Genomic DNA, 14,401 nt, shown 5'->3' on the forward strand with positions numbered 1-14,401 from the left:
ACATCGACTGATATCTCAACACCCATTTCTTTATTCCTCTTTTTAATTATAGATTTCTCCTCCAGTACTTCTTCCTTAGTATGTTGGCTCAGCTCTCAGTCCATAGGGGTTCTTCCTCATAACTAATTTCCTTTTACCTCTAAGAAACTCTTTCTGGATGGTTAGTATTGACCTTCCGAGGGGAACTCACTATCTAAATTTTCAGTCTACCTCATCATTTTATACCACTACCTTACGTTTCCAGGGTATGTCTTAATTCCTGATATCCGCTAGGGTCTGTCCCTTTCTTGATAGCAACTAAATAGTCCCGTCCCATCTTCGATTATCGTCCTGTGGGTGAGACGAGAAGAATGCCAAGTCAACTATCAATCCTCTAATAATTTTTTAAGACTATATCCCATAAGCCCTTTTTCAAATCAATTTATTTTTATAACAAAATTTAGGCGCAAAGTGAGTATTTTGCCCCGAGCCACAGAGGAGTGTCTATTTTCAACTTTAGAATTCAATTCTTCAAATTAGAGCTTGCCCTAATAGTCGTCATAGGTTGTCTGTATCTGTTAGAAAAGGTTGGATGGTGTTATGTTCTTTCTCATTCACTGGTGTCAACAGCTAGATGATGTTAAAGTTGGGCACTAGGGTAGGTATCTTCTTCTTCCTCGATGTTAGTTTCAAAGGAGTAGGGATACTGAGGAGCAGCCTTCTCTAACTGTTGGCCTTCCCAGATGTGTCTTAAAGGGACAGGACAGTATCATTTCCTCCTTGTTTCTGGGGAACTACCTTACCTGAGCTGTGTCTTCCGCCCGTTCTAAAGGGTCCACATTCTCTTTACCTCATTCCCCAGATAGTAGTATGCTGTAGATTATACTGTCCTGGAGGCACAACAACTTAATAACAAGTTAGTACAATAGCTCCTTTCCCTACTCCCGTACCTCCTGCACAATAAGCTTGTTTCTTCTCTCCCTAGTGCCAGTTTAGGTTTCTATTGACCTTATTCTTTCTGACACCAGCTACTGGGTTCATTTTCTTACTTTCTTTATTGCCCCTTGGTTTCTCTTCCATTCTGCTATATTCTGTCTTCTCATTGGGCACTCCCTACTCCAATGACCTAATTGTGTACAGTTGTGACAAGCTCCTTGATTTACAATGTTCTTTGCTCAAAGAAAAGGGGTTTTCTTTGGGCAGTGATAAGATTGTTTACAATTTTCTTTTATGTGATCTTCAGATTTTACTACAATAGTACATCCAATTCATTCATTCTGGTGAATTACTTAAGGGGGTTCTAGAGTAGGGGTCATGTCTCCACGTCCACAATTCCTGTACGGGTTGGTAAGTCATGACTGAGAGAATGGGTTGGTTTGAGTAAACGGTGTGTGGCTTCTTGGTTCCTGACATTCGGGCCAGTTCTCTCTCTGTTCTCTCGGGTCCCAGTAGTCTCTTGAATTGAAGGATCTCCTATAATTCCTGGGATCTCAGATATTTCTATATCCTCTAGGATCTCTAATTTCTTCATAATCCTGGAAATCCTTTCTTTGACCCCTCACTCACTCGCTCCCTTGTCAGACAGGCTCGACTCCAGTGTCCCATTCCCCTACAAGTGTAACATTGATTAGATAATATGGTTGGCTTTGTTTTACCCCTTGGTTCCATTGGAATGGGTTCTAGATTGGGAGTATAATTGTAATAATAATCTGATGAGTCTGGGACTCTAATTTCTCCCATTCCGTTCCTCACTAACATTTGGGGACTCCGTGGTCCTGAGTCAGAGCTTGGTTCTTCCTTCTTAACCATATGTTCAGTTTCTCTTCTAGTTACAGGATAATGTTCCTGTTTCCTACCATCCTTCCAATACTGCCTCACAGCTCTGGCCATTTGACTGGCGTGGTTCTCAGACCAGTCCCTGTTATCAGTCTTAATTGAGTCCGCTACTGTAGTGGGAAGACAATTCAATAAGATAGCACAATATTGTGGGGAACTTGCTCCATTTTGATAGTTTAAGTCACCTGATTGGTCCATGGATAATTTTGAAAAATGGTCTAAAAATTCATCTGCTCCTTCACCCTTTTCTGGTTTTCTTTCCAGAATTCGTGTTAGATCGCTTGCTGTTTGAAACGTGTATGCAAGGGCCGTTAAAACAGCCTCTTCTCTTGCACTGCCATCCATTACTATGTTTGCCAAGGCTTCATGTTGGGTGTCCTAGGGCTACTAGAAATTTAGTATTTTCAGCTGGAGTAATTATCTGTTGTATGGTCTCCCATAAATCCCGGGAATCTGCATGATATACACGCATTGTGGTTCTCAAATAGTCTATAAAGGCAGCAGGTGACTTCTTTCTATCAGGGAATTTGTTTAATACTGCCATTATTTCATGGGGCTTCCACGGAGTATGGACGTCTGTGGCACGGGGATTGTTCATACTTACTGCGCTGGTCGAATCAGTTGTACTTTTATTGGTGGAGGGATCGTCTGTTGCTTGTCATATATTTTAATGATGAGAATGAAAGTGGCATGATTAATAAATTTGCCGATGACACCAAATTGCTGGCATCGTGAATAGTGAAGAATGTTGTCTAAGGTTACAATAGGATCTAGATCAGCTGGGAAAGTGGGCAAAGAAATGACAGATGGAATTGAACTCGGACAACTGTAACATGATGCATTTTGGGAAGTTAATCCTGAGCAGGGCGTATACAGTGAATGGCAAGGGGCTGGGAACTATAGCAGAATAGAGAAAACCAAGAGCTACAAGTACAAAGTTTCATGAAAGTAGCAAAACAGATGGACAGGGTAGTGAAGAATCCATACGACATGCTTACCTTCATTAGATAGAGCGCTGAGTACGGGAGTTGGGATAGACACAAAAAGCTGGAGTAACTCAGCAGGTCAGACAGCATCTCTGGTGGGAGGTCTCTTCTCCAGGGATGTGGTCTAACCTGCTGAGTTACTCCAGTTTTTGTGTCTATCTTTGGTTTAAACCAGCATCTGCAGTTCCTTCCTACACAGGAGTTGGGATGTTATGTGACAGTTGTACATGACATTGATGAGACCACAGTTGGAGTATTGTGTGTCACCGCGTTACTGGAAGAATGTAATTATTATTATTATCATTTTTTTTAAAAAGTATTTATTTTATTGGAAGCAATTGTACAAAGAAAAATTAATCGACATAACAATTATACAATTTTCGTACTGCTTCAATTTTAACATTTTATAAACTAATAACTAAATCGGAAAAAAAGGAAAAAGGAAAAAAGGGAAAGAAAGAAGAAAAGAAAAAGAAAAGAAAGAATTTTGAGAAAGACACAAAAAAGGAAAAAACAACCCCAGAAGGAGGAACGTAATTAAGCTGAAGAGTGTGCAAAAAAGATGTACAAAAATGTTGCCTGTACTGTAGGGCTTGAGTTATATGAAGGGAATGGATAGGCTGAAGGAAGCTGAGGGGTGATCTTATAATGATTATGAATTGCATAGATTGTGTAGTTAGTTGTAGTCTTTTTCAAGGTTAGGGAAGTCTAAAGCTAGAGGGCCTGGGTCACCTCACTTGAGAATGGACATGGACAGGGAGATTTACTGGTCTTGGATCTTGGCTACATGGTTAGAATGAATACATCTGTTGCGTCACCATGGAGCTAACAAGATTAAGGGGTCATTTGATTGAGATATACAAGATGATGATTGGTTCCGATGAGGCAAATTAAGGAAAAGTGGTTCAAGAACCAGGGCCAAAGATATATGTTTTCCGTGAAAAGATACAGGGGAATGTGTGTAAAGCACGATTGTTAAGGAATTTCCAGCCTACTGGAAGAAAAAGCCAATCAGGCTCTCAGTAGGGAATAGATAAGCAATGGTGGGCAATTAATTTGCAAGGAACTTGGTGGGGGGTAAAACAGGCTAATGGAATTGACAGGCTTGTTCCACTGGGAACAGCCTTGGACATAGTGGGCTGAATAGCCTCCTCTATTGAAACACTTCTATAATTACGAGTTCCACTGAATAATGGTAGGAATTTACAGGAATGTCTACAGCTTCTTCAGGGTTCTAATCCATTACAGCTTCTCTTCGTGGTTGCTTTATTCAAGTGGCACTTGTTCTATATATAGGTCACAAAGATCTTGTTGACTGGTGATAACTGCTCTTTTGTTACACAATACTAAAAAACACTTGTGACTATTACATTGCTGATATTTGTGAACAGCTGTCACCCCCTAAACTTAACAATGACAGTATCCGAACCAAATAAATATCTTCTATGGGGGAGTGCGTTCTCCTTGGTGCCTGCTGCAGGTTTGAAGCGGAGAGAAATTGCCTTTTGATCTTGCGCACAACTGTTGTGTGACAGATTTAGTTTTCTGTAACGTGGCATTTGCTCCAGTAGGCCATCTTCCTTTAAGTGTGGCTGTGATTGATGTGTTTTCTTTGATATCTTCCATTAGCCTCCAGGACCGCTAAGTTCAAGGCCTGCTTGGAACCTGAGGAGTCCTGCAGAGGAACTGAAGGCCTTCAGAGTCCTTGGGGTGATTGACAAGGTAATTCTTCAGTTTCACTTCAAGGGTTCAACCATAAATCAACCGCCAGCTGAGACTGGAGCTTTGAAGCAATTGGTTTTGACAGGAAACAAAAGAAAAATGACTTGGTTTGGGGTTTTTTCCGCGCACAGAGAAAGTGGATAGTAAGATGATGTAGGTGCAGTACATATTATAAGAGGAACTTTAAACCTTGGTCTTTTTTAATATCAATTTTAGTTTTGGGTGGTCAAGTGAAAATTGAAATTGAACTAATATCTTAAATTCTGGGCATTTATTCTTTTGAGTTTAAGCAAGTGTTTAGTTTTGTTTGCTGCTCAGTAGCTTTCACATCAAACTTTGTTTAGGTCAGGGTCTGTGACAATCTAAGAGGTGAATGTATACTGTACCACATATCATTTGACACAATATTATATGACTCCGTTTCTTTTTTTCTGAATTATTACTGTGCTCTCTCTTCCTCTCATATCTATGCATGAGTGAGAGGTAGTGTTTATCTTAAACCCTGCATTCATGTTTGCAAAGAGAACTGATACCGGCAGAAACTAATATTATACAGAGAGAATTAATGAGAACCTTTTGACATCTCAATCACTTCTTCAAAGGAGATTTTATTTAGTGACCTTGTATTAAACAGATACGGTTGAGCCACAGAGTATTAATTTTTTATGCAATTTCACAAATTATATTTGTCGTGAGGACTAAACATAATACTGATGGGTTGTTGTAAATATCACAGTGAATCATTTTCAGCAGCTTCCTTTTGAATCGAACACTGGGAGAGCTTAGAGCAAATTACAAGGCTAAAACCTGATTAAATTACTAGTTGAAGGTAGGTTTGTGTCCCCCATGCCTCTATTCGAATTTTCTTAATTTGTGAACTGGGGCTTAATCTAAAATATTTGTGTTTCTTTGAATCAGTTTATGCATAAGACCTGAAGATTTTGTTTTTTCTAATCTAGCAAGGGAAAACAACAGCTTTTCCAGTCTTTAGTGCCTCTAAAGGGCTGATGTAAACCAGTTCTGTGTTTGCAGCAGAGCTCTATTGTGCAATGAGCCTGTGATGTTCTTGTTGGAAATAGTCCTGAACACTCACCATCTCGTACCAAGGTCTCTCAGTGTCAGCAATTAGAAATAAAGGAGTTGGTTGGGTTCAGTGATCAGATTCTAATTTAAATGTCTTCAAGCAGCCCACAGAAACACGAGACCCCCTCCTGAGGAAATAATCTGAATTATTTTGATTGGATTGAAAATGAATAACTACGCTCTTCTCACTGAACCCCAACGACCCTATTCTGTTTGCTCACTTTAATTACAACACTTATAACTATTTAGTTTATTCCTACTGGAAGTCAAACGAACTAACTACATGCCCCAACTCCTCAGCCACACATTCATTTCCCCAATCTTCCTATTCTTACCTTCACCAGCACGAGGTACTGGAAGTAATCCTGACTGGAAGTCACACGACCTTCACAGTAAATGATAGTGTCCCAGGAAGTGTTGTAGAGCAGAGGGATCTCGGAGTCCAGGTCCACAATTCCCTGAAAGTGGTGTCACAGGTAAATGCGGTGGTAAAGAAGACTGTTGGTACCTTGGCCTTCATCAGTCAGGGTATTGTGTATAAAAGTTGGGACATTCTGTTGCAGTTGTACAAGCCTTTGGTGAGGCCACATTTGTGTTCAGTTTTGGTCACCCTGCTAGAGGAAGAATGTCATTAAGTTAGAATTGGTGCAGAGAAGATTTATGTGGTTGCTGCCAGGACTTGAGGGCCAGAGCTACAGGGAGAAATTAGGAAAGCTAGGCCTTTACTTCTTTAAGCTCCAGAGGCACAGTAGTGATCTTATAGAGCTGTATACAATCATGAGGAGGTTGCTAAAGAAGATGAGAGCCCATGATATTAGAGGGAAGATACTAATATGGAGAGAAGGTTGGCTGAATGGCAGAAGGCTTCTTCTTCTTGCGTTTGAGGCAGCAGAAGTCTGCAGCAGGGTGATGCCATCCGGTTCGACATCCGTAGCAACCGGAGGTTGATGGGCATGTTGGCACAAATGATATAGGTTGGAAGAGGAAGGAGGTTCTGCAACACGGGTTTACGGAATTGGGTAGAACACTGAAAAGCAGGACCTCCAGGGTGGTGATCTCAGGATTGCTTCCAGTACCTCGTGCTGGTGAAGGTAAGAATAGGAAGATTGGGGAAATGAATGTGTGGCTGAGGAGTTGGGGCATGTAGTTAGATTTCTGGATCATTGGGATCTCTTCTGGGGCAGGGATGACTAACTGGAGGGGGACCAACATCCTGGCGGGCATGTTTGCTCATGCTACAAAGGAGGGTATAATCTAGATTGGCAGGAGGATGGGATCTTGTATAGGACAGAGGTACGTGAGAAGCTAGAAGTTGGTATGGAGGGTGGTGTGGGAAAGGTTAGTGGACAAAATAGACAGGTGAAAGGCAGAGAGCGAGGAAGGAGGGTTGGTTTAAACTGCACAAATTTTAATGCAAGGGGCCTGATGGATAAGGCAGATGAGCTTAGGGCATGGATAGGTACAAGCGACTGGAACGTTGTAGCCATGACTGAAACCTGGTTAAGGGAGGGGCAGGACTGGCAGCTCAATGTTCCGGGGTACAGGAGCTGCAGGAGAGACTGGGGTGAGGGAAAAAGAGGAGGGTGGGGGTTGCACTGTTGGTTAAGGAGGATGTCACGGCTGTGATCAGAGGTGACATTACGAACGGTTGGTCTAGTGAGGCTCCATGGGTGGAACTGAGGAACAAGATAGGGATGATCACCTTGTTGGGGGTATACTACAGACCCCCGAATAGTCAACGGGAATTAGAAGAACAACTGTGCCAGGAGTTTGCAGACAGCTGCAGGTCAAATAAGGTTGTTGTAGTAGGGAATTTTAACTTTTACAATATAGGCTGGGAAAATCATAGTGTAAAGGGTTTAAATGGGGTGCAATTCCTCAAAGGTGTTCAGGAGAGTTTTCTTAAGCAGTATGCGGAGGCCCCCACACATGAGAGGGCAACACTGGATCTAGTATTGGGAAATTGGGAAGGGCAAGTTAATGAAGTGTTTGCGGAGGAGCCTTTTGGGACCAGCGACCACAGTTCGATTTGGTTTAAGATAGTTATGGATAGGGATGGAGAGGGTCCACGTGTTAAAATGCTCAACTGGGGTAAGGCCAACTTTGAGGGTATGAGAGAAGGTCTCGCTCAAGTTGACTGGAGCAGGTTATTTGAGGGGAAAGGAACATCGGCCAAGTGGGATGTTTTTAAAAGTGTGTTGACGAAAGCTCAGGATATATGTACATCCCCGTTAGAGTGAAGGGCAAAGCAGGCAAACGTAAGGAAGCTTGGCTGACGAGGGAAATTGATGTGTTCGTCAAAAACAAGAAGTATGCCCAGGTTGAAATTTACGAGATCCTTAAATACAGGAGAGATGCCGGAAGACTGGAAGGTGCCATATGTTGTGCCTCTTTTCAAGAAGGGCTGCAGGGAAAATGCTGAGAACTATAGGCTGGTGAGGTTAACTTCTGTAGTTGGAAAGTTACTAAGTATTCTGAGGGATAGCTTATACAGGCATTTGGATGGGCAAGGGCTGATTAGGGATAGTCAGTATGGTTTTGTGCGTGGGAAGTTGTGTCTCACAAATCTGTTTAATTTTATTTAAGACGTGAGCTAAAAGGTCGATGAGGGCAGAGCTGTAGATGTTGTGTACATGGATTTCAGTAAGGCATTCGACAAGGCGGGCATGGTAGGTGGCTCTGGAAGGTTAGATTGCATGGGATCCAAGGACAGATAGCTGAATGGATAGCAAATTGGCTCCATGGAAGGAAACAGAGGGTGATGGTGGAAGGTTGCTTCTCGGCCTGGAGGCCTGTGACTAGTGGTGTGCCTCAAGGTTCGGTGCTGGGCCCATTACTGTTTGTCATCTACATCAATGATTTGGATGAGAACATACAGGGCAAGATTAGCAAGTTTGCCGATGATACAAAAGTGAGTGGTTTTGCAGATAGTGAAGATGGTTGTGAAAGATTGCAGCAGGATCTGGATCAATTGGCTAGGTGGGTGGAGGAATGGTTGATGGAATTTAATACAGAGAAGTGTGAGGTGTTTCATTTTGGGACGTCGAACAAGGGCAGAACCGACAGTAAATGTTAGGCCTCAGGGTGGTGTTGTAGTGCAGAGGGATCTAGGAGTACAGGGGCATAGTTCCTTGAAGGTCGAGTCGCAGGTAGATAAGGTGGTCAAAAAGGCTTTTGGCACTTTGGCCTTCATCAGTCAGAGTATTGAGTATAGAAGTTGGGAGGTCATGTTGCAGTTGTATAAGACGTAGATGAGACCGCATTTAGAATATTGTGTTCAGTTCTGGGCACCATGTTATAGGAAATATATTGTCAAGCTTGAAAGGGTTCAGAAAAGATTCATCTGGATGTTGCCAGGACGAGAGAGTGTGAGCTATAGGGAGAGGTTGAGTAGGCTGGGTCTCTATTCCATGGAGAGCAGGAGGATGAGGGGTGACCTTATGGATGTGTACAAAATAGATTGGGTAGATGCACGAGTCTCTTGCCCAGAGTAGGGGAATCAAGGACCAAAGGACATAGGTTCAAGGTGAAGGGGAAAAGATTTAATAGGAATCTGAGGGGTAACTTTTTCACACAAAGGGTGGCGGGTGTATGGAACAAGCTGCCAGAGGAGGTAGTTGAGGCTGGGACTATCCCATCATTTAAGAAACAGTTAGACAGATATATGGATAGGACGGGTTTGGAGGGATATGGACCAAGCGCAGCAAGTGGGACTAGTGTAGCTGGGACATGTTGGCCTGTGTGGGCAAGTTGGGCTGAAAGGCCTGTTTCCACACTGTATCACTCTATGACTGTATGACACTATTTGGATGAGGGAATTGAAGGCATTGTGGCCAAATATGTGGATGATACGAAGATAGGTGAAGGGGCAGGTAGTGTAGAGAAAGCAGGGACTCTGCAAAGGACCTGGACAGATTGGGAGAGTAGGCAAAGAAGTGGCAGTTGGAATACAGCGTAGCAGAGTGTAGTCATGAATTTGTTAGTAGGAATAAAGTTGTCGACTATTTTCTAAATGGGGAATGGATTCAGAAATAAAAGATGCAAAGGGACTTGGGAGCGTTGGTGCAGAATTCCCAAAAGGTTAATTTGCAATTGGAATCAGTATTAAGGAAGACAAATGCAATGTTAGCATTTATTTCGAGTGGACTGGAATATAGAAACAGGGATGTAATGCTGAGGCTTTGTAAGGTACTGGGTCAGACCACATTTGGAATATTGTGAGCAGTTTTGGGTCCCATATCTAGGGAAGGATGTGATGATGGTATTGTTCAGAGGAGGTTTACGAGAATGATCCCGGAAGGAGTGGGTTAATGTATGATGAGCGTTTGACGGCACTGGGCCTGTACTCGCTGGAGTTTGGAAGGATGAGGGGGGACCTCAATGAAGCTTGCCAAATAGTGAAAGGCCTGGATACAGTGGATGTGGAGAGGATGTTTCCACTGGTGAGGGAGTCTAGGACCAGAGGGCACACCCTCAGAATAAAATAACATAGCTTTGGAAAGGAGATGAGGAGGAACTGTAGTCAGAGGATGGTGAATCTGTGGAATTCATTGCCACAGATGGCTGTGGAGGCTTAGTCATTGGGTATTTTTAAGGTGGATATTGACAGATTTTTGATTAGTAAGGGTGTCAAAGATTATGGGGAGTAGGCAGGAGAATGGGGTTGTGAGGGAAAGATAGATCAACAATTATTAAATGGCAGAGTTGACTTGATGGGCCTAATGGCTTAATTCTGATTCTATTTCTTATGAACATGAATTGATAGAATGAGTGCACAGAGTCTTTTACCCAGGGTAGGAGAATTAAGAACCAGAGGAGATGGGTTTAAGGTGAAAGGGGAAAGATTTTCAAAGGGGCCTGAGGAGCAACTTTTTCACTCACTGAGGGGGTGGTATATGAAATGAGCTGCCAGAAGAGGTGGTTGAGGCAGGTACAATAACTACATTTACCAATGCTTGGACAGGTACATGGATAGGAAATGCTTAGAGAGATATGAACCAAATTTGGGCAAATAGGGCTGTCTTAGATGGGGCAACATGTCAGCATGAATGAGTAGGGCTGAAGGGCCTGTTTCCATGCGGTAGGGCTATGCAATTCCAATACACCTTACTCAGCCCAATATATCAAGACTTTTATGTAAGCATGTATATCTTCCTCATTATTCCTTCAGTCAGGTTATTGAAACAAATAATGAAAAGGAAAGGTGCAGATAAATATCTTTGGAGACAAGACTCATCACCTGGAGAACTTGTCTATTATCATACGCTGTTTGCTACCTATCAGCCCATGACACAAGGATTCCTCTAATTCTGTGAATGTTCATTACTGATAATACTGATGATCTCCTGGACAATTTATTCCCCCCCCCTCCCCTCCCCCCCCGCCTCTGTTGAGCTTCCATTCAATGGATCTTTTATTAATTGATCCTGGCTCTTCCAGATGATCTTCAAGTCATTCAAGTCATTCAGTCATTCTGGCCTTGAAGGTGCAATGCTTATTTGATATATGAATAATTATATAGTTAAGCACTTTAAATTCCATTCCCCTCAACCTCATAACCGACACATCTGGAGGGCTGGTAGGGAGTGGGGTGCAGTTAAAAGCAAGTGCAACCCAAACTCCTTGCCTAATTGCCTTTTATCATTTTTACAGCGGCCGGTTGTGCTCTGTGCACAGATTCCCATTTTGGGGAGATTGGATGCTTTGTTAACAGTTTGAAAAAGGGCTCCATTAGTGGTATACTCACTCGGTGCTTGATCTTCAGATTTTTCTGAACAATTGGCAGCAAACTGAAGATGGAGTTTGATGCCTTCCGGAGGTAATTACATTCAGCAGGATAGTAGGATGATGGATAAGTTACTGAACTAGTAACCTGGAGGCCTAGACTAAATCTCTGGAGTTCAAATCCCACAATGGATGTTTAATTCAGTTAATTACGAAAGCCATCATCATTAATAGTGAAACATGAAACTTTTGGATTGTTATAAAGTTGCATTTATTGTTCATTAATGTATTTCATGGAAGAAGATATTTACTGATCTTACTCTGTGTCTCCAAGACTACAACTAATTGACTTTTTAGTTTAGTTTAGAGATACAACGTGGAAACAGGCCCTTTGGCCCACCAAGTCCGCACGGACCAGCGATCCGCGCACATTAACACACACTAGGGACAATTTTACATTTACATCAAGCCAATTAACCGACAAAGCCTTACGTCTTTGGAGTGTGGGAGGAAACCGGAGATCGCGGAGAAAACCCACACAGGTCTCGGGGAAAACGGACAAACTCCAGACAGACAGCACCCATAGTCAGGATTAAACCCGGGTCTCTGGCGCTGTGGCAGCAACTCTACTGCTGCGCCATCATGTCGACTTGTGCTCACTTCCCCCCTAACACACGAGGGATAAATTTGGTACCACTGTTATAAAATTTGAGATTAAGAAACTGAACCTGTTGTGCAAATACAAGTTGTGGCTCTAAATGCAGCAGACATCACCTTGGCGAGTATGTTCTTGCATACACAATGAACATTCCCTAGAAGCAGGTAAAGAAGATAGGCCATGAAAACAATTGATGCTGATTTCATGCAGCTCAACACTCCAGCAGTAAACAAGAGTGGGTATTGGCCATGCAGCGTCCAAATCTGTGGCATCATTGAAAGTCATAGCTCATCTGATCTTTCATCTCAACTCTTTTCTGCCCACACCTAATGGGCCTGTCGACTGCTAAGTCGCCGGTAGTCGCTTGAAAAACCGGCGACTGGAATAGCGACTGTCAGAGTAGAACACACACACACATCGCTTCCTTCACCAGCTCGTTATGCAGGCGGGGGACAGGGCAAGCAGTGAGAGCACTGTCTGAGTGAAATTCACACGGTACAAAGCCAATGTGATACAGACACACACCGCGATGAACAGGAAGGTTGGCACTGTAATTAAGACAGTGAAAGCACAGAATACGGGAAGGGTCACGCAAGTCCTTTAAAAGAGGTGGGGTGGAGAGGGGGGGAGAAGGTGTGGAGACAACTTTTAAGAAGCCAGAGATACACGGCTGTGAAGCTCGGCAGACATTAACATTACCGGTCGGTTATCCTTGGTTCTGAAAACTACTGATTAGGTTTTTTTTCCCAATGAGCCAATGAAATTCACCGGTCAGCACCGGCTACAATCTACGAGAACCCACGACAACCTTCGACCTCCTGGCAACCCACTACCACTGCACCTACGACAAGAGAATTCTCGCTACTCTCCATGAAGGCTTCATTCTGATCGCCGCTAATATTTCAACATGTTGAAAAATTTCCGGCGACCATAATGAGGCCGCGATTAGTTCCCAGAATGCGGGAACTCCTCACGACCATGAAGGCGTCTTCCCGGCAACCACCCGCGAACATGTGACGACCATGTGGCGACCGCATAGTCTCCTGCAGTCGCCTAATATGTTGCCTAAGTGGGACAGGCCCTTAAGTATTTTTTGATTACTCTATTCATCGTAAATTAAATTGCCCTGAATTTATTTCTCATTCTCAGCGTTTTTGGGCTCCTCATCTCAGTCTTGTAGCTAGCCTCTTATCCTGACTCTCTGCTCAAATGTTTCTCTGCTCTCTTTGTGGTAAAGGTTCCTCGTAGGGTCTGTTCAGTCAAGACTCCTCAACTGTACCTTTCAATGGGATCACCACTTTGTTCTCTCCACTAAGCCACGTGGATAGCATTGTCTGACAGCTATAGTAATGGGGCAGAACGACAGGTGTGACGTTTGTGAGATGGTGCTCCACTAAGATACATTCTCAATTGTCACCCTTTCCGAACATATCCCAAATTAATTAGAAACCTTGATTCATGTCCCTCTTGCTCCCCTCTTACTTTATCTTTCCCCTATCTTTATATTTATCTTTATCTTTACCTTCTATATCTTTTATCTAATATTTTTTATATCTATATCTTTTATCCTTATCTTTTATCCAATATCTCTTATGTAAATGAAGCATATTATGGTCACTATATATTTCCCTTACTAACAGATTGTTGATTGACCACTTTGTTATGTGTCACATCCAAGTTTATTCCCTTAATCGTTCAAAGTAGTTTTTGGCACACTGTTGTCTGGTCAGTTTTTGACGTTCCTAATCATTACATCAGTGGAGGTTGGAGATGCTTTTGCAACAGCTCCTTGCAGGAGGCCACACACTTTGACTTATTTAATTCTATCAGTGTTTTTACTGCCTTGGTTTTCCACTACTCACGTGGCATTTTGAAATGAATGTGTTCTTCCACTTTTCTAATAGCTTGGTCTACTCTGCTCCTTAAAATGCAAAGTATAATGCCAGTTCTAGTTTTGTTTTATGAGAATCAAATGTGACATAACCACATTTTAATCTGAAATATTTTACATGGTGAATCTTTTGTAAGGTTTGCAATTTTGTCCCTCAGCCATTATTGTCCTTTATGTTTGCTGTCATCCTTGATATAGTAAGCTAGCCTTGGTAAGTTATTCACCACTGTATTTTACTTTCTCTCATCAGTTAATTATGTCTCTTTTCCATTGAAAATGGCTGACGGGATTTTAGATTAGAGCAGATGGTAGACCCTTGGGGTAGTTAGGTCATGCTGCTGGTTGGTTGGGACATTGAATTAAAAGTCAGTCGCACACTTTAAGCAAATTCATTCAAGCATCTTCTTTGTTGCATTTTCAAAATTTTCTTCTGACTATAATTTACGGAGGGAGGTTGTTTTGTATTGGGAAGCATTCGATGGCTTTCCAGATGGGAAGAACAACTTAAGGACCAGTGATTCC

The 14,401-nt window shown here is 42.5% G+C and overlaps 1 protein-coding gene across 5 annotated transcripts in view; it reads left to right on the forward strand.

The window, feature by feature from the left end:
* Window positions 1-14,401, forward strand: part of rps6kc1 (ribosomal protein S6 kinase C1) — a 163,714-nt gene that overhangs the window by 88,525 nt on the left and 60,788 nt on the right. For all 5 annotated transcript variants that reach the window (XM_033025324.1, XM_033025329.1, XM_033025325.1 and 2 more), the window contains one exon: window positions 4,431-4,523. In XM_033025324.1, the coding sequence (XP_032881215.1) occupies window positions 4,431-4,523 (93 nt within the window). The remainder of the gene's footprint in view (window positions 1-4,430; window positions 4,524-14,401) is intronic.

The sequence above is a fragment of the Amblyraja radiata genome, chromosome 8, assembly GCF_010909765.2.
Source record: "Amblyraja radiata isolate CabotCenter1 chromosome 8, sAmbRad1.1.pri, whole genome shotgun sequence".
Lineage (NCBI taxonomy): Eukaryota > Metazoa > Chordata > Chondrichthyes > Rajiformes > Rajidae > Amblyraja > Amblyraja radiata.